General features: G+C 37.8%; 1 protein-coding gene across 1 annotated transcript in view; it reads right to left on the bottom strand.

Annotated features, from left to right (window-relative positions):
• Window positions 1–25,090, bottom strand: part of LOC150078970 (uncharacterized) — a 141,359-nt gene that overhangs the window by 46,217 nt on the left and 70,052 nt on the right. The window contains exon 7 of the mRNA XM_090382907.1: window positions 4,906–4,961. Coding sequence (XP_090239033.1) covers window positions 4,906–4,961 — 56 coding nt within the window. The remainder of the gene's footprint in view (window positions 1–4,905; window positions 4,962–25,090) is intronic.

A 25,090-nucleotide genomic window follows, 5' to 3' on the forward strand; every position in this document is an offset into this window, starting at 1 on the left:
TAGCATATATTTAAGGCCATGATTCATAGGAGAACCTCCACTAAGCCATGGCACTCTTTCTACTTTGAGTCTGTTGCTTTGCTGCTCTAGTCTGAGGCTGATTTCCATTAAAATCAATTTAATTTTAGAATATTACAATGAAAGGACAGAATTCATGGGATACTGGTTCCTGGGCAACGTGATGCTGTCGCCCTTCTCGCTAGTGGACGAACCCACCGCTTGGCAGGTATATAGGTACATACATTGTATCACTGCATTCATGTAGATGGTAATTAGATGTAAGTATGGATAAATGTCTTGAGTTAACTAACTTTGAAAGAGGGATGATAGTGGGTGCCTGATGCATGGGTCACTCTATCACAAAGGTGGTACAGAAATTGCACTACCCCCGTTTGACAGTATCAAGAGTGTATTGGGAATACGCCATTTCTGGAATAACATTTCATTGTGGACAGCACTGTGGGTGGAGAAAGGTGGCGGATGAACATGGCTGTTGACGTCTGTCTTGCATTGTTTCAGCTAACTGGAGAGCAACAGTGGCACAAATCACCGCCGACTTCAATGAGGGAGGTGCCAGAAATGTCTCCACCAAGGTCATTAGTTGCAATAGGTTACGGGAGCCGCCGACCCGCCAGAGTCCCATTGCTAACAACACGACACAGGACTCTACACCTCAACTGGGAAAAAGAACATCAGCACTGGATCTTGGATGATTGGAGATGGGTCTTCTGGTTGGATGAGTCACGTTTCCAGTTATTTCGAGCGGACGGGGGTGCGTATCTGGCAGAAACCACACAAAGCTATGTATCCGTCATGTCAACAAGGAACTGTTCAGGCAGGTGGACGGTTGGTAATGGTCTGGGGTGTGTTCAACTGGCACATGTTGGGACCTCTGGTACGTCTATACGCATCTCTGAACGGTCCAGGTTACATATCCATCTTTGCAGACTATCTGCATCCACAAGGCAATAGACACTTCCAGCAGGGCAATGCGCCTCCCCACAGAGCCACGGTGACTAGAACATGATTCAAAGAGCATTCCGCAGATTTTACCACCATGGAATGGCCTCGCCGTTCACCGGACATGAACCCTGTGGAGCATCTTTGGGATTCTGTGGATAGGTCCATTCGAGCTTTGGATTCTCCACCCAGGAATGTGATGAAATTATGGACAGCAGTGCACCAAGCATGGATGGAAATACCTATGAAACGCTTTCCCAAACTAGTGGCCTCAATGCTTGCCACGTGACTACCCTTATCCAGGCAAAAGGTGGGCCTACCTGTTACTAGATAGGTATCCCATGTTTTTAGTGGACAGAAACTTAGTGGATTACTGTCCACTAAACTAATAGATACTTAAATGTAATAATACGTATTACACTATCAAATGTATGTTATATATATTATGATATACCATTACATTTATAGAGTTTTAAGTTAGTTATAGCCTTACTAGAAATAAAATTTGTTAGCTAAAAACACAAAAATATGACAACTTACAGCATTTGCAGATACTTATTTACCATAATTAATACCCACAATTTCACTAACCATGCACTACACTACTAGTTACATGATATGACATTCATGCCAAATCACCAATACAAGAAGTTCTAAGAATGTTAAATCTTAACTGACAAAATCCTAGCTAAATTTAAAAATAAGCTGATGAACATGACTATTACACTATTTATTGAACACAATTTAATGTTAATCAAAAAAAAAATTCCATTGGAGAATTCCTGGGAGAATACTTCATGAAAAACAACTTTTCTATTTTGTTAGTGAGGAACAGGAAGCATGTCAATAGCATTGTGAATATTGTGTTCTGACTTTTCATCCATTGAGCTGGATTCCTGGAAAGTGCTGCCAGTGCAAATGCTATTCCTCAGAAAGAGAATAGCCGGCTTAACTCCTTGCTGTGTGGTAATTGAATGGTGTGTCTACCTTTTTTTTTTTGGATATTTTTTTGTGATTTAGTTGTTTTGCCAAATGCTTGTGTGATGTGCATTTTTAGTTGTAAACTCCTTTGTTTAGCTGTACTAGAGTTGCATCTATTTTAATTTTTCTTTTTGTTATATATATAAAGTGAATTTATATACAGGAAACCCTTGATTAATGCGGTTTTGAACAGTGCGATTTTAATTAGTGCACAAAATTTTTTTGATACTATCCCCTTAATATATGCGTTATCAAATTTGATTAGTGCGCTGTTTTTTTCTTGCGGTGCTTGGCAACTCACAACGATGCCTGAAGCGGCAAATACGTGACACGCACTCACCAGGGTCTTCTAACTTAAATGCATGAGAATCGACTCCGAAATGCTTGACAGCAGCACCCCCATACCACTCTGAAATTGAAATTTGCTCTGGTAACTCATATTCTTTTATTATTAATATTAAACTTCTTTAATATTACGATATTAAAGAAGCAGTTGAGAACATACACAAATCGTGGGAAGAAATGACGAACAGCTGCATGAGAGCAGTCTGGCAGAATCTTTTGCCTGAATGCGCAAATGATTTTTGCGGTTTCATTAATCCTGTCAACAAAGTTATTGATGAAATTACTACAATTGGAAAAGACCTCGGCTTTGAGGAAGTAGATTCAGAAAACATTGGAGAATTATTGGAATCGCATTCAAAAGACTTAAGTAACGACGATCTTCTTGAAATTGAGCATCAACATGCATACGAGGAAGAAGACGAAAATGAAGCAGAAGAAAAGCAATTTGCTCTCAAAGAAATTTCATTCAAAAAATTTGAACTATTTAATACACTTTAAAGAGCAAAAGAACTCGTACTAGAGATTGATCCAGATGCAGAGAGAAGCATGAACATTCGTCGAGGGTTAGATAAGCAAATTGATTGTTATCGCAAAACCATAGAGGAAAGGAAGAAAACTACCACTGTTCAAATGAAGTTAGATAAGTTTTTTTGCAAAAAATAAAATTTAAATCATACTATCTTTTTTTAAATTTATTCCTTAATAATTTAAGAACTATGCAGTGCATTATAGGTACGTATTGAGTAAGAAAAAATGTTTTTACAATTTCATAATTTTCAAGGATTCATTATAATTATTCCCATTGTTTCTTAAGTTTGATTAGTGCGGTTTTAATATGTGCGGTATATTTCAAGGATTCATTAACTGCACCAATCAAGGGTTTCCTGTATAATTATAACCTACACATACAGTTCCCTTTTCTGACAGTAATACCGATGTCTTTACCTTTTATAACTGCCACCTCTTTCTTTTTCTTTTTCCCACCTAGAACTGTCTGATCACCTCCTGGTTCATGTACTCTCAACCCCTACGATGTTATCTAATTCATGATGATCAAGGCTAGGACTTTCTTACCCCTTGTATTTTATCTAACATGCTGATACAAATACTAACCATCTAGTTTTGTTTAAAAATTTTGTCCCCTAGTGAGTTTGTTTCACTTGCCTCAATCAATAAAGGGGCAAATTGAAATAGTATCGGTATTAGCCATATGGTGCAAGGGAGCCTGGGCTTTTGCTGCACCAGCCAAAAATAAAGTAATAATAAAATAAATAAATAAATAAATAAATAAAAAATAAACCACCATTTGGCTCCTTCCTCGTGTAGCTATCTATCCAGCTGAGCTATGAATTTTTTCAAGCTGTCAGCCTTAGCCACCCACAAAAGCAATTTATTCCAATAATTAAAAACTTGCTGACTAAAAGAAAACTTTCTGCAATCCAGTCTAAACCCTCACCCCCTTTGTAATTTAAATTCATGGCCCCTAATTCCAGAAATGTTTATAAACAGTGAAAATTTCACCCTCATTCATTTTATTTTATTTTCTCAGAGCCTTATACACCTCAATCAAATCTTCCCTAAGGTGCCCAGTTTCCATGCTCTGTAGCAACCCATATATTTGAAGTCTTTCCTTTTATGGGTGCCCTCTACCAATCTCACCAGGAAAGGTGCCCATATTGTGACAATTTCAAGAAGCTCAATATATACAGGACGTCTCAAAAAATATTGGTACAAATGTTTAGGGGAGGTAGATAACATCTAAAGGAATGTGAATCGCATAGGAACCCATAACCAGAAACGTCACCATAAGTCGGTATATGGCGCTGTTCATTAGTTCATGAGAGGGAAAATTTCTGGTTTACTCATTCAAGCAGTAGTCGCCGCATGAAGAGCATGCATCGATATACGAACTGTGAGCTGGCAGACATGCACCTAGTGTATGGATTAACAGAGGGCAATGGACGAGCCACTCAAAGAATTTATGGAGAACGCTTCCCAGACAGACATGTGCAGGACCACCATTTGTTTGCATATGTGCATCAAAATTTGTGCGATTATGGGTCATTTAGAGGTAACAGGAGTAGTGCGGGCAGACCACGTTTGACGCGAACTCCCGCCATGGAAGAAAGTGTGTTGAATGACTTCCAGAATAATCCTACTACCAGCACACGTGCCGTTGCCTCTGCCTTAGGAGTGTCTCGTTGCAGTGTACAGCGTGTCTGCACAACAATTCCTTACACCCCTTTCATCTCCAAAGGGTTCAGTTACTGCTCCCCCAAGATCATCCTGCACGTATGGCTTTTGCGCAGTGGTTTCTCCAAGAAAGTATTCAAGACTTGAATTTTCCAGCCTATGTTTTGTCACGGATGAGGCTTATTTCACTCGGGAAGGCTTCTTCAATCAGTACAATGCTCGTGTGTGGGCTCACGACAACCCACATGGAATTTTTTTTTTTTTTTTTATGTATTTCATATAATATAGGAAAAAAACTTTTAAAGAAGTTAGATGAATTTCATAATTAAATTGATGAATTTCATAATTAAATTTGTATCATAAATTTTCAAGTTAATATTCTGTCAGTATTATTACACAATTCTGAAAGTTATACATTAAACTTACCTGATTCCTCTTTCATGCAAAAATCTTGCAGCATATCATCAGGCAATAACAGTGGGCTATGTAAACATTTATTATGCAAATGTCACTTTCATATTTTTAATAGGCTTCAATATTTTTCATCAAGTTATTTACAGATCAGGCTACACTTATTATAACATACTTCACAAAATTTTCCAGTAATATACTATAATGAGTTCCTTAAATTCTTTGAATCAGTGTCTAGATACACTGATAGAGAAAAGTTAATATAATTTTGCACACTTACCCTTGGAAAATTGAACTGAAATTGTGCACACGGGTCAAAAAACTGAGGCAAATGGGAATGCATGCACATTGTTCTGAAATGGAAAATTAGGCAACTTTAAACAGTGCAGTCTCAAAGTGTGTTGCGCAGTTCAATTGTGCATGGATACCAAGCAAGTCTGAGTAATATTTTATGCTCTAATTGCACAGACATGAGTGATTCACTGTGGTGTTGGTAGCAAGGCTCTAAATATTCACTAAATAGTATATCCTGATTGTGAAGACAGTTCCAGGTGACAAGGAAAGCATCCCAAAGAGCCACATCAGGTTCTAAATGATAGATGACATAAGGAAATAACAGCACACCTCTTTTCTAGGTCTGTGACTGCCTCAGAATGGAATATCATCTTCCTAACTTATCCCATGGGCTGCAGTAGAAGTATCTGTATGCAAGGTAGCCCATCACTTGTCTCTCTCACCTCATCTCAAAGAACAGCCCATTTCAGCTGCTTGTGCAAACATGTAAACTGAACCCATGTGATCTTAATGGATGAATCCAAATTCAATCTACAGTCTGATTCTTGATATATCTTCATCTGGTCGGATGAAACAATCCAAAAACATCAGGGAAGAGGAATAATGTAAAGGATATGGTCTGTGTGGGCATAATGCACAATGCATGTAGAGAGTTTATCATCTTCAAGAGAACAAAACACTATGTAGTATAGGGTTGAAATCTTTGAAGCATTAGTCAGACTTTTTAGGGTTGCTGCAGGTCCCCAGTTCCTTATGGGTGATAATGTCCTTCCCCTAATATAGTGCAAGTGATGAAGGACTTTCCTCAGAATGAAGATATTTCCCAAATGGAGTCAGCATTTAAGACTTGAATCTCATGCATGTACAGAGTACTCTGAGGGGAACAAATTGCAGGTCAGAGCCACTCCCCAGAGCATCACAAGTTACAGAGAGCTCTCTGGAAGGGTGGGCTCCCATTTTCATTAATAGCATAAGAGCCTATATTTAGGGTTGCCTAGATGTCTGAAGTAATTATATTCCCTACTAAGGTCTGTAACATCCTCTGCTTGATACTCACTTTCAGATTATACATGGGCTCATTTGCACATCTCAGAAATTACAATTTTACCTGCAAATTCACACCGCACTGTTAATTCATGTTTACTCGTACCAAATATGACTTGTATCAGTTATTTTGGAAATTACTGTACATGTCATTTACAGTTTACCTTTTGTCTACCAGTTTAATTTGCAGTTTATGTTTGTTTGTTATTTGGTTTTTAGGAGCATTAGCAACTAAGGCCATATTGCTCTGAGGATATGCGGTGGTCATCTCCTGACCTTTCCACATCCTCTGTATTTGGTGGTCAGGGGGTTCAAAACCCTGGTCTAATCAAGAAACGTGTGCTGCGCGCTGCTGCTACGCCCACCTGGCTATGGAGGTACCAATTTGCAGTTTAGCTGGATGTAACAGGAACACTTGCATAAAGACCCAGTTGCAGAAGGGTTAATATAAGGATCAAATGTTAAAGAAATTAGGAATAACTGTAGTAATCTTTAAGATTAGGAAGGAGATAAATAAAAAAGATAGGAGGGAGGGAACAGAATTTCTCAAGGACAATTACACACCTTTCTAATTTTTAAATTATTTCAGTATTATTTGTCTTGGTTTGGTAACAGTGATAAAAGAATCCTGGGATTGAAGGGCTAGCATCTCTGTTATAGGAGATTATTACCTCTATTTGTATTGGTGAGAAGTGGGCTCTGTCAATTATAATGTTTTATAATATATTCTCAAGTTTAAGTATCCTGTGTTTCTATGTACTATGGTTAATTTTAAATATGTATATACCAATATTTCTTTACAATTTCTATAATACAATTATCTGATTTGAACTGTTTACTTGTTGCAAGAGTTGTTCAAATAACATACAGAAACACTGCACTTATGCAATATATATTTTGGTTTGTTCCTGTTTATACTACATACTGAATATGAACAAAATTCATTTTTAAAATTAATAAACAACTTAATTTGCAACAATAATAATATCAGTATAGAAATTCATAATTTCATTAACATTAAAGTAAAGATAGGTGATTTAGTCACATCTCCACTTTTATGAATATATATGTTTTTATTAATAATAAAATAACTAATACAGTACTAATGTTCTGTTGGCTATCATTCTGAATACTAACATGAAGTAGGGTATGCATAGATTCTTAAAGCTAATATACACTGAGTTGTCTTTGTATTATCAACCTCCCTTCTTGTACAGGAATAGACTGTCTGTGATGCTGGTAAAGGCTCAAAGTCAGGAACAGCTGAAATAAGATTGCAGTACGGCAAGGAAGAATATGCCGCACTCAAGATATTTCTGACTCTGAATGTGGAATGTGATTGTGCGAGAGCAAGACATGCAGGTGCCAGTATCTCAACAGCAGCTAATATGATTAATTGCTCCTGTTCTATGGTGTCATGAGCCTACCATGACTGGCTCAACATGGCTGAACAACCAGCCTAGGATCACATGTGGGAGAACTATGTGTGAATAATGCCATGGTAAGCATCATCTTTCTCATCTTGTAACACAGCAGCAATGCAATATATTGGTTCAGCTAACCACCCAGCACAATATAGGAATAGAAAGACAAATGCCTACATAGCCTGTATGTTAAACATTTGCTTGTATAGGCTATGGCAGTTGATGGCTGCCACGAATACTGCTCACTGCGAGACACAAGAAACTGTGCATTGCATGCACCGGACCCAACTCTATTATGATGGGCATATCTGCATTTGGAGAAAGCAGCAAAAGGCCATGGCATCTGGATGCACTGTTGGTGTTTGGCAGGCTGCAATGGTGTTATAGTTTGGAGAATATTTTTGTGGCACGCCCTAGATCCTCTAATCGATGGCTCAATGGGAATGTCCACCTTTATAAAGACCTACACTCCTTCATGATGACAGTGTATTCTGACAACTCCAGCATTTATCAACAAGAAAACACACCATGACACAAGGCCAGGTTGCTAACTGGTTTCAGGAACACGATAATGAGTTCTCTGTCCTCTTGTAGCTGTGCAACTCATTTGATCCCAACCCATTTGAACATATTTGGGATCTAATGGAAAAGAACTGGAATGTTAATTTCCAGTAGATCCTAAACTATATGCCATGACTATTCGCCCGAAATGTGCAGACATTACTGGACACACTGTGCAACACCCGTATAGCACTACCACAGAACACCCTGCAACAACTTGTGGAGTCCATGACAAAATGTGTATGGACTGTATTATAGGCAAAAGTATTGCAAAGCCAACTCTGTATGTATGCATGCATGTGTATTCTTTCTTGTTTGATGATCATAATACTGCAATTAGACTATTTATTCATCATATTCTAAATATGATTACCTGTTTATGTCGTCTATAGAAGTATAATGGCTTCCACTTCACCTATTCAAAAAAAGGTCTGAAGTTTGCTTCCTGGTGCAAATCAGAACTTTTTATAAAAGCTTATTTCTGTTTGGATCTGCAAATTTTAGATTAAAACGGAGATATGATTTTACTCTCATGGAAGCCAGGCTGAAATACAAGCGATTAATAGATACATGCTGATGCCACATGGCCTTAATTGCCTTAGCATTTAACTCAAAATGAAGCCAATCAGATGAGTATAATAAACAACTGTACAGAGAAATAGAGTGGGCGAATAAATCAGAATGTCTTATAATACAAGGTAAGGTGTCTTACAAGGTGTCTTACCTTACAAGGTAAGCTATCAAGATATTAGTAAGCTATCATAATTTTAGTGTCCACCCAAACTGATGTTACTGTCCCCCTCAAACATTTCAATCTCCGACTGGGCTCGAGCTGTCCTCTTACAGCAACAGTCCAATATCCCTAAGTACTCAGACCAGGCAAATAACACTCCTCTTACAATACCAGCAACATCTCCTTCCTCACCAGTGATTCCTTCTATATCACGTAGTAAAAGTTCAAATTCAAGAAAGAATATCTAAGACAACTCCATGGATACCGATTACTCATTCAACCAGGAAGATCCGATTTTAGAAATATATGCAGAGGAAGTCATGGCCACTGGTCAGCCTATATTTCCAAAAAAAGACAAACAGAATTCTGACCGACATAAAACTGCCATACTGAAAAAGCAGTCAAATACAGCTCCTTATACTCATCTCAAGTAATACCTTATATTTTAGCATTAGTATTAGTAGAGGCATTTGATGCAAGAAAGCAAGCTTATGCAGCATCAGCCAAAAAAAAAAAAAAAAAAAGGGATGGGATACACTTAAATAGAAAGGGTGCAAGAATGTTTGCCGATGCTATCGAGGCAGTGTTAGGTGGGTCGGAAAACTGCTAGATTGGGGGGATACAAGGACTAATAGATTAACAGTAGCCACTGGCAGAGGCGAAAGTGATTCTTGCACTGCTTCTATGGGAATGAGCAGCAGCCTGGAAAATAAGATGCAGGATATTTCAGAGACTGCTGGGAATCATTAGGGTACAAGTAAACACATGGGTTGTGTTAGGGTAGCTAAGAAAAAGAACAGGTGCATGTATACTTGCGTGTACACCAATGCTAGTAGTTTAGTAAATAAATTTGATGAATTTGAGGTATTGCTCAAAACATCAAAGGCAGATATTGTTGGGATTTCATGGTGTCACACAGATATAAGGAATGCAGAACTAGAATTTGGGGAGTACAATGTCTGCAGAAAGGATAGACAGGATAGGAAGGGAGGAGGGAGTTATGCTATTAGTTAAGAAATACATAAAATCCAAGGAAGTGAAGCCAGTCGACATCGCTGGACAGTGCAGTGTCGAGTCAGTTTGGTGTGACATAAGCATTGGAAGATCAAAATTGAGAGTAGGAGTATGCTATAGGCCTAATGACTCTGATGAGTATAATAAGAAACTGTACAGGGAAATAGAGTGGGCCAGTAAATCAGAGAGTCTTATAATGGGGGATTTTAATTTCCCAGATATTGACTGGAATTTGGGGGCTGGTCACTCACACACTAGCAAGGCTTTTGTGGATTTATTCGATGATTGTTTTCTACATCAGCATGTTCGGGAGGCAAATAGAGGGAGTAATACTCTTGATTTGATTATCAGTAGTGATTCTTCATGCATTAAGAATCTGCAGATAAATGAACCACTAGGTGGCAGTGATCACAGTGTGCTGAAGTGGGATTTACTCAAAGAGGTAACTACCATTAGGGGTAAAGGGAAGGGTTATTGCTTTCGTAAAGGTGAATACGATGGACTGAGACAGTATTTAAATTCTATACAGTGGGACCAACTGATGCTGTTACCAACAGCAAATTCAAAATGGGAAGCACTCAAAGAACTTATCTTGGAAGCTACTAGGCTTTACATACCAACTAAGAAATATTGTTCAAGGTTTAGGCCTAAATGAATGTCAGATGAACTAATGAGACATATGGCAGAGAAGAAAAATGCATGGGATACATACAAATTAACACGTGACACAGAAGCCTATGATAGATACAAGTTACAAAGGAGGTTAGGCAGGCGAAGGCAGATTACGAGATATCTTTGGCAAGGGATGCAAAGAAAAACAGCAGAGTTCTTTACTTATGTAAACTCTAGTAGGAAGAGGATGAATCAGATTGGTCCACTGGATATCGAAGGGTTAACTGTTGATGATCCTGCTCAGGTAGCTAACAAACTAAATGAATATTTTGCATCGACATTCACACATGAGGAGTTATTCAGCAATGGGAATGCCAGAGGTGTATTCAACTCTGGCAGTAAGCTAGAGAATCTTGTAATCTCTGAGAGTAAAGTGGAGGAGAAATTGTTGAAGATAAACACAAGAAAGGCACCTGGGGTGGATGGGATCTATCCAGTTATATTAAAGTAGGCAGCAAAGGAAGTAAGCAAACCCTTAGCCATAATTATGAGAGCTTCTCTGGACTCAGGGGAGGTACCCATGGACTGGAGATGTGCAAATGTGACCCCAATTCACAAAGGAGGATCAAAGGCTGACACAAGTAATTATAGACCTGTGAGTTTAACTTCTGTTCCTGGAAAATTAATGGAGGCACTAGTTAAAGAAGCACTGCAGGATCATCTAGACAAGAATTCAGTTATAGCTTGGACACAGCATGGTTTTGTTAAGGGGAAATCTTGCCTGACCAATTTGATTGGATACTGTGATGCAGTCACAAAAGAACTGGATGTAGGGAATAACTTTGATATTATATACTTGGATCTTAGAAAGGCTTTTGATACTGTTGCACATGGAAGACTGCTGCACAAATTGGAGCAGTGTGACACTGGAGGCAAATTGCTGCTATGGATAAAGGGGTGGTTGAGGGGGAGAAGACAGAGAGTGGTAATCAATAGACACTGCTCATCATGGACTAATGTTATTAGTCGAGTCCCTCAGGGTTCAGTATCGGGTCCATTATTGTTTTCTGTATTTATAAATGATATTGATGATGGTATATCAAGCTTAATGTCCAAGTTTGCAGACGATACGAAGGTTGGCAGGGTTGTCAAGGACACTACTGACACTATGCTGCTGCAACAGGATCTGGAAAGGTTGAGCAGATGGGCTGAGAGGTGGTATATGAAGTTTAACATTGACAAATGTAAAGTACTGCATATGGGAAACAGCAACCCCAGAGCAACATATCAACTGTGTGGTACTACACTGACAGTGGTACAGAATGAAAAGGATCTGGGGGTGGTTGTGCAGGCAGATATGAAGTTCTCTGAGCAGTGCAGATGGGCTGCAAGAGTAGCTCATGGTGTATTGTCAATGATATATAGGAATTTTTCTAGCAGGGATAAGGAGGTGATTATTCCCTTGTATAAGGCAATGGTCAGACCACACCTAGAGCACTGTATACAGGCCTGGAGGCTTCATTTCCAGAAGGATGTAGAGCTGCTGGAACGAGTACAGAGAAGGGCGACAAGAGTAGTGAATGGAACAAAGGGGTGCTCTTACGAATAAAGGCTTAAGTTTTGCAAATTACAGTGTCTGGAGACTAGGCACCAACGATGTGATCTGATAGAGGTGTATAAAGCCTTGAATGGTTTGAGCATGCTCAATACTGATGGGATTCTCCCTCTAGCTCAGAATAATCACCTGAGAGGGCATAAATTCAAATTGAGGAAAGACAGATGTAGGATAGACGTGCGGAAATTTGCCTTTAGCCAGCAGGTGGTTGGTTGGTGGAACAGACTTCCATCCCTTGTCGTGGAAGTTGATAGCCTAAATAAGTTTAAGGCTCAGCTGGACAGGTATTTCGAACGAACAGAGGGGTGAAGTGGAAGTGGTTATTTTATTTTATTTTATTTATTTTTTATTTATTTATTTATTTTTTTTTTTATTTATTTATTTTATTTTATTTATTTATTTATTTTTTTTTTTGGCTGATGCTGCATAAGCTTGCTTTCTTGCATCAAATGCCTCTACTAATGGTTAATGGGGGATTTTAATTTCCCAGATATTGACTGGAATTTGTGGGTTGGTTCTCACACACTAGCAATGCTTTTGTGGATTTATTGGATAACTGTTTTTTACAGCAGCATGTTCGAGAGGCAACTAGAGGAAGTAATACTCTTGATCTGATTATCAGTAGTGGTTCTTCATGCATTAAGAATCTTCAGATAAAGGAACCCAGTGTGCTGAAGTGGGATTTACTCAAAGAAGTAACTACATTCAGTGGTAAAGGAAAGGGGTTTTTGCTTTCGTAAAGGTGACTACGATGGTCTGAGACAGTATTTAAATTCTATACGCTGGGACAAACTAATGATGTTACCAACAGCAAATTCAAAATGCGAAGCATTCAAAGAATTAATCTTGGAACCTACTAGGCTTTACATACCAAGTAAGAAATATTGTTCAAGGTTAATGGAGACATGTGGCAGAGAAGAAAATGCATGGGATACATATAAATTAACAGGCAACAAGGAAACCTATGATCAATATAAGCTGGTCTCTAACCAACTCCCAAAGGAGGTTAGGCAGGCAAAGGCAGATTATGAGAAATCTTTGGCAAAAGATGCAAAGAAAAACAGCAAAGAGTTCTTTACTAATGTAAACTCTAGAAGGAAAGGGATGAATCAGAGTGGTCCACTTGATATCGATGGTTCAACTGTTGATGATCCTGCTGAGGTAGCTAACAAATTAAATGAGTAGTTTGCATCTACATTCACAAAAGAGGAGTTATTCAGGGAGGGGAATGGCAGAGGTGAATTAAACTCTGGCAGTGAGCTAGATGATTTTGTAATAACTGAGAGCAAAGTGGAAGAGAAATTGTAGAAGTTAAACATAAGAAAGGAACCTGGGGTGGATGGGATATATCCAGTTATATTAAAGGAGGCTGCAAAGGAAGTAAGTAAACCCTTAGCCACAATTATGAGAGCTTCTTTAGACTCAGGGGAGGTACCCATAGACTGGAGATGTGCAAATGTGAACCAAATTCACAAAGGAGGATCCAAAGGGCGAGCGACACAAGAAATTACAGACAAGTTAGTTTAACTTCTCTTCCAGGGAAATTAATGGAGGCACTGATTAAAGGAGCACTGCAGGATCATCTAGAGAAGAATTCAGTTATAGCTCAGCCACAGCATGGATTTGTTAAGGGGAGGCCTTGCCTGACCAATTTGATTGGATACTATGATGTGTTCACAAAGAAACAGGATGCAGGGAATAATTTTGATATCATATATTTGGATTTTAGAAAGGCTTTTGATACTGTTGCACATGGAAGACTGCTGCACAAATTGGAGCAGAATGGCACCAGAGGCAAATTGCTGCTATGGATAAAGGGATGGTTGAGGGGGAGAAGACAGAGTGGTAATCAATGGACACTGCTCTTCGTGGACTAATGTTATTAGTGGAGTCCCCCAGTGTTCAGTGTTGGGTCCACTGTTGTTTTCTGTATTTATTAATGATATTGATGATGGTATATCAGGCTTAATGTCCAAGTTTGCAGACGATACAAAGGTTGGCAGGGTTGTTAATAATGCTATTGACAGTATGCTGCTGTAACAGGATCTAGAAAAGTTGAGCAGATGGGCTAAGAGGAGGCAACTGAAGGTTAATAATGACAAATGTAAAGTACAGCATATAGGAAGCAGTATCTCCAGAACAACGTATCAAGTGTGTGGTACTATACTGACAGTGGTAGAGAATGAAAGGGACTTGGGGGTGGTTGTGCAGGCAGATATGAAGTTTTCTGAGCAGTGAAGACGGTTTGCAAGAGTAGCTCATGGTGTCTTGTCAATGATATACAGGAATGTTTCTGACAGGGATAAGGAGATGATTATCCCCTTCTATAAGGCAATGACCAGGCCACACCTTGAGTACTGTATACAGGTCTGGAGGCCTCGTTTTAAGAAGGGTGTAGAACTATTGTAATGAGTACAGAGAAGGACAACAAGATTAGTGAATGGAACAAAGGATTGCTCTTATGAAGAAAGGCTTAGGTTTTGCAAATTGCAGTGCCTGGATACTAGGCACCTGCATGGTGATCTGATTGAGGTGTATAAAGCCTTGAATAGGTTTTATACACCTTTTTTGAGCATGCTCAGTGCTGATGAGATTCTTCCTCTTGCACAGAATAATTGCTTGAGAGTGCATAAATTCAAATTGAGGAAAGACAGTTGTAGGATAGATGTGTAGAAGTTTGCCTTTAGCCAGCGGGTGGTTGATTGCTGGAACAAACTTCCACCTGTCGTCGTAGAAGTTGACAGCTTAAATAGATTCAAGGCAGAACTAGACAAACATTTGGAGTGAGTGGATGGGGGAAATGAGAAGATTTTTTTTTTTTTTTCTGGCTGATGCTATATAAGCTTGCTTTCTTGCATCAAGTGCCTTTACCAGTGCAAATTTCCCATTATTCCATTCCGTCCTTAATATGCAACCACAATTTTTCATTTTTGACCTGCCCTCCCTTGTGATTCAAGTGCAAAATACCTCATGAACTCTGTCTCACAATGATATGTGGCTATGAAATTTATCTTTAAGAACAATACATGTTCATATTTAAATATAGCTATAAAATTATCTGCTGTTTTGACACTAGTTAATCTTATCTCTACTAACAAATTAATGGAGGTTTATAATGATATTTATTTCATTCCTCACCCTTTCCTGTAATTGTTTATATAGGGCTTAATCCAGCATATTCCTACGCAGGATGGCGATATTTTGAGTTCAGTGTGTGTGTGTGTGTGTGTGTTGGGTTTACTGTCTGTGGTTTCTGGTGCCATCAGTAAATTTTCAAAATGGTAATGGGGAGTCTTAACATGTAAACAAACTACCTGTTGCTATTTTGCAAAAATATGTATGTGTTATGGGGGTTTAGGGGTGCATAAGCTGCTGGGGCTATAGTGTGTCTATTCATAGGAAAAAGCTAAAAACAAAGTTCAGATGTAACCACTTCATTTTTAATACCAAGATCTTTTAGAATTTATGATATAGTCCAATTTTTTTTTAGAAAAGAGAAAAATTCATTGATGTTTGCATCCTCGCCAATAAAATGTCATAATGTCATCAGTTCTCGTAGATTTGTCAGGGAAAACAGTATGGATGTTCTGTCATGTTGATAGTGCAGATATTCAATCAGGATATGTTTTACTGTTAAATGTGCAGAACACTGAGGAGGATCTTCTTCTGTGAGTAGATGGAGGTGAGTCAGATATGTTGTCCTATTCGTGCCCATGCAAGTACCATTTCTTCTCTTCGCACTGTTTTGATGCTAGAGCAGCAAAGCTTTGGTTCCTGTTTCAACTAGAATTTATTATTGATTTGGGTGTGCCATAGATCTTTCCACTCTGCAAGACATGATGTTTGTATGATGTGATTATAGTCAGAGGGTGGGACTGGGGTGGAGGCCAAATCAAAAATTGATGGACCTTTGGCAGTTTTGTCAGCGAGTTCATTCCCCTCTGTCCCAGAATGTGCTGGTATCCAGCAAAAGGTCACTGATTGATGGCATTTTTCAATTTGCAATAGGAGACTTCTGATTTGATTTAACACAGGGTGAACCTTGTAGCAAGAGATGGAACCTTGTAGCATAAGATGGAAGCTTGTTTAGAAGACCCTTATGCAAAACACGATCGAAAGCCTTTGAGATGTTAACAGCAACTGCTTGCGTTTCACCGAACTTTTCCATTGAATTTGTCCATAAATGGGTAACATAAGCCAGAATATCACCAGTGGATTGACACTGATGGAATCCATACTGGGCATCGTTGATGAGATAGGTTTCTAGGTAGTTTAAGATTTGGGGGTTAATTGATTTCTCCATTACTTTAGAAAGAGTAGAAGTAATTGCAATCGGACGATAATTGAATGGGAGGGATTTGTCACCCTTTTTAGGAACTGGCTGGATATGAGCAAATTTCCAAGCAGAAGGAAAAACACCTTTGGAATAAGAAAGTGAAAAAAGGCAGCAAAGAACAGGAGTAAGTTCAGGAGTGCAGATTTTGAGAACAAGGGGAGAAATACCATTAGGACCTGGAGCCTTCTTAGTATCAAGATTCGTCAAAAATCCTTCTGACATCCTTTTGACGGAAGACCACAGGAGGCATTGAATGGAGCATGTTGGGAATGGTGGGAGGTGTTTTACCAAGATCATTAATACATGAGTTGGAAGAAAAATGGGATGTTGGCCGGTCATCTTTATCCTTGGCTGAAGTGACAATACAACCATCTGGTTTTGACAGAGGGGAGCAAAGATGGGCAAAATATTTGGCAAGAGACCAGAATGCTCATCTAACATTAGGGCAAGAAGCAAGTTTTCTACTCTTAGCCTGTTCAAAATCTAGTTTGCACTGGTTAATAACTGCTTTACAATTGTTCAGAGCTTTGGTGTAGGCAGAAAATGAAACTGAAGAATTGGAAACAAGCCAATTACAATATGCAGCATTCTTCTCTTGAATAGCCTTAGCACATTAATTGGAAAACCAAGGTTTAGATAAAGGAAGACATTTTAAAGTGGATTGTGGAATAAAGGATTACATTCCTGCAAGAATAATTTCACTGACACGATCTGAGCAAACGTTGACATCAGAAGTTTTGAAACAGTAATCCAACCAAGGAAAAGAAAGAAAATAAATCTCGCAGGTCATCCCATTTTGCATTCTTGTAATGCCAAACAATACGAGGTTGGGAATAGCCACGAGATGAAGGCTCCATTGGAGAAGAGACAATCACCAAGTTGTGATATGAGGTGCCTAAAGGACCTCTCACTTCGATTGTGTACTTAGAAGGGTTGTTTGTGAGAAAAAGATGACGCATGTTGGCTGTATGGTTGGGATTGTCTGGTATTCATGTAGGTAAATGAACAATCAGCATCTCGACCAGCTGGGTAGGTGTGACTAGAAAATGGAAGCCAGCTGGAGTTGTGAACATTAAAATCACCAAGGAAAATTACCTCACTGTTAGGAAAGTTGGACTGGAGAAAGTCAAGTTGCAAAGAGAGGAAGTCGAAGAGCTCCAAGTGATTAGTGGAGTTGGGCGAATGGTAGACACAACAGATGAATTTGACACAATGAGGTAGAGAGATTTTAAGCCAGAGAAGATCGAAAAGATGAGATTCCAAATTACCAAGTCTCTGACGGGGAATATCGGAACAGATGTATGCACAAATACCACCTTTGAGGTGAAAGTAATCATACAGCGAATAATTTGGGCAACTGAGATAAGCAGTAGTTGAATCAACCGATAACTGAGATTCTGTCAGAAATCTCAGTTATCTCAGTTACATGGGGTTTGGCAGACTGCAAGTGGAAATGCCCATCATCAAGATCAGAATTCAGACCACATATATTTGTGAAATGAACTAGGAAATGTACTTCTTCTTCCTGTAAAAATGTCATAGAAAGCGAATTGTGATATTGAACTTGGAACAAATGATTCTGGAGGAAGTTCCTAATGAATATAGGCAGGTTGCCTTGCAGACCAAGAGAATGAAAGTCACTGAGAATGCAATGATGCTAGGATATATCAAATGCGTTCTCTATATCTAGATACCATAACAAGATGTTCATTTTTCACAAAGGCATTGTGAATTGCAGACTCAGCCTTGATCATGAGATCAAAGGAGGACCTGTTCTTCCCAAAGCCATGCTGGTTATTACTCATTAGTTCTTGCGCTTAGATGATCCAAACAAGTCTATTATGAATACCTTTTTCAAGTAATTTACTGAGGCAACTGGAGAGGGAAATTGGTCTGTAACTGGTAGGATACGGACTGGTAGGATCTTTTCAGGGTTTCGAAAAGGCCCAGACTGTGGCATCGTTCCAAGAGGCAGGATAAATGTTTTCCAGAAATATTCGGTTATAGAATACCAGCAGTATTTGAAAATTTTTGTCATCAAGGTGTTGTAACATGATGTAATATATTCCATCTGGCCCAGCGGCACTGTTGCTTGTTGTTTTAAAGGCATGTAGAAGTTCAGAATATTGAAGAGGCTGGTTATATGGACATTGAAATCTCCCAATAGACAGACAGGAGTATAGAGGTTCAAAAGATTATGATTCGTTGTTCAGTTATGGACTTTATTTTCTGGAAATCTGGAGAATAAGTTGATGCTGCTGAAACTTGGGCAAGGGTTTTGCCCAAGACATTTGCTATATCCTAGGGAGTAGAGTTCTTGCCCATTCCACGAAAGAATAAGGAAAGGTATGGTTGGAAACCTTGCCGGAAATCTGCCTAATTTTCTTCCATATAAACCTGGAGTCAGTGTTTTTATTTACAGTAGATGCAAATTGCATCCAAGAATTCTTCTTGGTTTGCCTTTGAATAAGATGTGCTTTTGTCCTTTGCTTCTTGAAGTTAATAAGATTAAGGTTGGGGATCTACAAAATAAATTCCACCTTTATTTTTTAACTTCTTTGCTTTCGTGCATTCATCATTTCACCAATAGTTATAGTGCTGTCAGGACGTGTGATTTGACAACGGAATTGAGAAGTTAGCTGCAGATAATAGATTTGACATGATATAATCTGTAGTTTCATCTATCGGCTGTATTCGTATAATTTCCTCGTCCAGGTTGACAGCTGACTGAAATTTTACCCAGTCGGCTTGAGAGAATTTCCATTTCCTGCAGGGTTGGGCTAATGGTGGTTGTGTAGTGAGCAAATCACAAGCAATTGAAAAATGGTCACTGCTCATGGGATCATCTATAACGGACCATTCCGTGACTGGAAACAGAATCAGATTGATTGCAGAAGTTTGTCCAGTTGGTAATTGTATGCGAGTGGGTGCACCAGTATTTAGAATGGTTTGTTTGGTTTTTAGGAGCATTAGCAACTAAGGCCATATTGCTCTGGGGATATGTGGTGGTCATTCCCTGATCTTTCCGCATCCTCTGTATTTGGTGGGCATGGGCTCAAACCCCGGTCTAATCAAGAAGGGTGTGCTACGCACTGCTGCTCCTGCCCACCTGGATTTAGAATGGTAAGGTTTTGCTTATCCAGAAAGGTTTCAATTAGTCAGCCATATCTATCTAATTTAGAAGATCCCTATAAGGAGTGGTGGACATTGAAATCTCCCAACAGACAAACAGAGGAAGGTAATTGTATTAGAAGGTCTTCAAGATCTTTGTAAAAGGAGGTGTGATTTGGTGGAAGATGGATTGAAACAAGCGTTATCACAATCTGTGCAATGAAATGTACAGCAACAGCTTCAATTTCTGTTTGAAGAACAATTTTCTTCACTGGGATCTGTGAGTTGATCAAGATGGCCACACCACCAGGGACAGCATTCAACGTATTGCAATCTTTTCGATATATAGAGTAGTTCTTTATGGAGGCAGAAATTTGGGAAGTTAAATAGGTTTCTTGCAAGCAGAAACCAACTAGAGAGTAGTGATGAATAGGTCATGAATATCGTCAATATTGCTGTGAAGTCCTCTACAATTCCACTGTAAAATATAAGGTATTACTTGAGATGAGTACAAGGAGCTGTATTTGACTGCTTTTTCAGTATGGCAGTTTTATGTCGGTCAGACTTCTGTTTGTCTTTTTTTGGAAATATAGGCTGACCAGTGTCCATAACTTCCTTCGCATATATTTCTAAAATCGGATCTTCCTGGTTGAATGAGTAATCGGTATCCATGGAGTTGTCTTAGATATTCTTTCTTGAATTGGAACTTTTACTACTTGATATAGAAGCAATCACTGGTGAGGAAGGAGATGTTGCTGGTATTGTAAGAGGAGTGTTATTTGCCTGGTCTGAGTACTTAGGGATATTGGACTGTTGCTGTAAGAGGACAGCTCGAGCCCAGTCGGAGATTGATATGTTTGAGGGGACAGTAACATCAGTTTGGGTGAACACTGTTTGTTGTTTTTGTACAATACTGGCATAGGTACATTTGGGCATAGTAGGAGCATTTATTTTTCTGACTTCTTGATAGCTTACCTTGTTCTCAACCTTATATTTAACAATTTTTTTCTGTTTTCCATCTGTCATAAGTTTTAGAGTACACAGGATGGTTTTCTTTGCAGTTGAGACAAGTCTTTTCTGTTGCCAAACATTCATGTATGATCAGAAGATCCACAGTTTGGGTTTCCTCTGCATGTCGTCTAAGAGTGGCCATACTTTTGCCACACTTGTAATATCCCTATATTCCCAATCTCAAGGGATTGGGAATATAGGGATGAACATGGCAAAGCAGATAACCAGTTTTTACCAATGACGGTAGGTTTAGGGAATTAAAAGTAAAGATAATATTCCTGGTGGGTGTAAGGTTATTGTCTTTTTTCATCATGATTCTTTTTGCTGCAATAACATTTTGATCCTGAAGCTCTTGGGTTATTTCTTCCTCTGTCACATTCAACAGATCCCAGCTGGATATTACACCTTTGGATGTATTAGGATAGCATTGGGAGATACTTTAACAGGTATCCCAGCAAAATTTGAAAGTTGTAAGAGTTTCTCTGAATGTCTATGGTTTGCTGTTTCTAAAAGTATGTCTCCTGATTGCAGCCTCTTCACAGTCTTAGGAGATCCTGCAATACTCTCCAGGTGTTTCTAGATGAGGAAAGGAGATAATTTACTAAGACATTATTCTGAAAGTGAATGCAAAATTAGAAATGCAGGAAACTCTGTTGTTGGCGAATTTGTTTTCAATCTCTTGGGTTTTGAAATGTCATAATCAGTTCAGTCTGTGGCCGAGACTTTAAATTGGAACCTAACACACTAATGAATTTAATAAGAAAATCAGTTCTGATTTAGTTACAAGAATCTCTAAAAGGACAGATTTTCAGGCAGTGCCATAAAAATTTGTCTCATTCCAATCATGGCAATCCCTGAACAGAAAAAAATGAAAATTTGGAGTTCCAAAAGTGGTGCAGATACTAGGCCATAGGTTGCTGATCTCTGTTTTATGGTTTAAAACTCAATAAAACAGTATATCAGCTAAGTGCAGCTTGGTTTTGAAACTATAGAACATAGCATATTTTATCTCCTATAAACCTTGTTTCTTTGCTCGATCATTATTGACTATAAATTTGTAATATGTGATTTGGTTTCGATTCAGTTAAAAGCAATTTGACTTGCAACGGATATGCCAATATTTTTCTGATGGTAATTTTGCAATACAAAAAAAAATATTTTTCTGCACTTTTCCCACATATTTCTACTCCTAGATCGATTACAGGCTTGCCCATCTTTCACATAAATCATTCCTCCTACAGTTTGCTCTACTATTCCTCGAGGAAGCAAAAGCAATCGTTTATGTAATGATAATAATGAGAATCATATACTGTATTCATTACTGATACTACACTAAGAGATACTGTATTGGAACATAATTTTGTTAAAATATATTAATATTTTTGTAATTTATGTGCTGCTACATAACATGTTTAGCCTCGCATAATTCACTCAAGTGAGTATGGACACATCAATTCATGTTAACATATTAGTAAAAAAGCTTCATTTAAGGAAATTCACATTGCTAAAATGTGAATTAAGACACTTTTATATCTAATATCATATATGAAGATGTGTATTTATTCAGTTAAATACAAACTAAATAAAGTTCTGTTTGGTGAAGATGATATGGATCTTTCCTGTGGAAACAGAAAATCACACTTTTGTAGCATTGATATCCCACAATGATCCTTACAAGCAGCTGTAATCAATAGTGGCCATCTCTTATCAAAGTTGTTTTTGATGAGACCTTGGCCTCATTTTCTGTGCTGTCCTGGCCTCTTGGAATAAATTTTTCAGAGTCTTGATATGTCATTAAGTAGCACATCATGTATTTGTACCAAGCTAATATTTAGCTAGCTTTTACTCTATTAATGGCTTTTCAAAACTTCTAAGATGTTGATTTAGATATATTAGGCTGAGGGGAGTAAGGAAAGAGAGAGCACAGTAAATTATCTTTTTTTTTATCCCAATGGCAACATTGGTAGCACTTATTTCTATAGGGATAACTTTCATGTTACTCTGTAAGTTTCATGCATTATCATTCATCCTTTGCTGAAATATATGTATAAATATAAAGGATTTATCAATTTTTATCTACTATAATCAATATTGCAATATACCATAATTAATCTGAGCACACATTTAAAAATATAAATGAAAATTTATATTTTCAAAATAGTTACCAAGTTTGAGCTATAAAGGTATTGATTTTTCAAACTCTTAAGGTTGCCAACAACTTGGAAACTGAAGCTACCAAGCATGAGGTATCTACTGCTCTTAATCCTGTCAATTGATTATAACACTAGCCAACATGATTTTTACCTCCAAGAACTTAAATGCTGTTTTTAACCAATTTGTATGTGTAGATTTCGAAAATCACCATGATAGTTTCACATCACGTCACAGTTATTAAATACAGAGGAAGTTAAGTTTTACCAAAATATGCCAATTTTGCATAATCTAGCCAGTAATATATAACATACTTATTTATTTTAACAGATATAAGCTAATTCTCTTAATTTTAGCAATCGATTCTGGCCTAGGTTTTCTTGTGATAAACATAATCAGACTTCTACCTATGGTTCTTAGGTTCAAATTCCGACGCAACAATTTACAATTTGAAAAGAGCACCCTTAGCTTTTTGGTGAGGATTTTTATAGGCTGTGCCAAGGTTTTCCAAATCTTAATTGATCGTGACATATTCTCAGGGTTATAAATCTATCTTCCAAACATGTAGGTTCTAGGTTACAGCAGTAGAATATACTCGCAGCAGGAACAAAGATTTCAGTGTTTCAAAAAAGACATGAGAACTAGGTGTCGTGCATAAGTCAGATGAATGGCATTTATTCATAGCAATGGATTTCCATCAGTTCCTGTGTTTCATTTAGCTGGACTTAAACAAAGTCATGAAAAAATTTCGTGGAGAATTAAATAAAGAAGGTAATGGATTTGCATACTTAAGAAGTGTGTTTCCTTATTTAACATATGACAAAATTAAGCAAGGAATTTTCGTAGGACCCCAAATTAGGAAACTCCTGAAAGATGATGCGTTTGAAATCCAGTAAAAGGAGGTTGAATTTGCAGCTTGGCAATCGTTTAAGGCGGGACATGGTTTTTAGGGTAATAGGAAAGAAGAAAACTATGAAATGGTGGTGTCTAATTTACTCGAGTGCTACAAAAACATGGGCTGTCAAATGTCATTGAAAATTCATTTTCTTAGTTCCCATCTCGAGTTTTTCCCTGAAAATCTGGGAGACGTGAGTGATGAACAAGGGGAGGAGTGTCATCAAGATATTTCCATGATGGAAAAGTGGTACCAAGGTCGATGGGATCTTGTAACGATGGGGGATTACTGCTGGGTTCCTTGTGAGGGAGAGTAAGCAGGAATACAAGAGAAAATCCCTTAGTAGAAAACATTTTTAAGGACAATTACAGGCATGCCGATTATATATAATTGAAATATATTTTCGCTATGATTTATGATATTTTTTCTAAAGTTAAATGAGTTATAGAGAATGTATAATATTTTTTTACACTTGTGTTATAAACTTGAATTATATGTATATATCCCTTTATTTCAACATTAAACGTTGGTACATCTTTTGATGTAGACATAATAGACTTTTTATGGTGATTTTCAGAATCAGCACATTTATTTCCTCCAGAACAACATATTTTCATTGCAGAGGTATGAAAAAATATTTTGTTGGCTAGTCTAATTACTTCAATAGATAGGACTCAGAACTGTTCTATAAAAACATTTTCATTCATTTTGACTTTCTATAAAAATTGACTTAATGTCAATTTTTATAGAACAGCCAAACTGAATGAAAAGGCAAAAATCTTTTCAAAGAAGTGATCTTTAAAATTGTAAGGCTACAACCATGAGTTGCCATACTACACTGTGTAACATGCTTGCAACTTTTGATGGTAGCCTTACAATTTGAGAGATCAGTACTTTTCAAAAGATGTCATTCAATTTGCCTGCTCTGTAAAAAACAAACACAATCTTAAAATAAATAGAAATATTATGGTCAGGCCAAAAGCATTTAATATTTCAAACTTCAAAATTTGTCTTCACACACTTTTGCATATCTTATGGGTTAAATCATAAACAGGATTGTCAGGTGAGGCACTGATGTGGTACCTAGCCTCCTATTAATTAAGTGTCAATAAGTATTGAAATGGCTATCTGGAGGGTTTCACACCATTAAGAATAAGAAGCATTATACTTCTCTTTTAGAGAACTGTTACTGTTACTTATTTATAGCATAGCATGCATAGGCAATTCATAGTGCAGCATCACAATTTGAAAGATCAGATCCTTGAGAAGACATGTTGTTAATAATAATAATAATATTATTATTATTCCTTCCCTGAGATCAAAGGATTCGTGCTTGCCATTCAAGACCAGGTAATCAACCCCAATAACTACAGTAAATACATTGTCAGGACAACAGAGT

Source organism: Mastigoproctus giganteus, chromosome 10 (genome assembly GCF_048544385.1).
Source record: "Mastigoproctus giganteus isolate SK-2022 chromosome 10, ASM4854438v1, whole genome shotgun sequence".
Lineage (NCBI taxonomy): Eukaryota > Metazoa > Arthropoda > Arachnida > Uropygi > Thelyphonidae > Mastigoproctus > Mastigoproctus giganteus.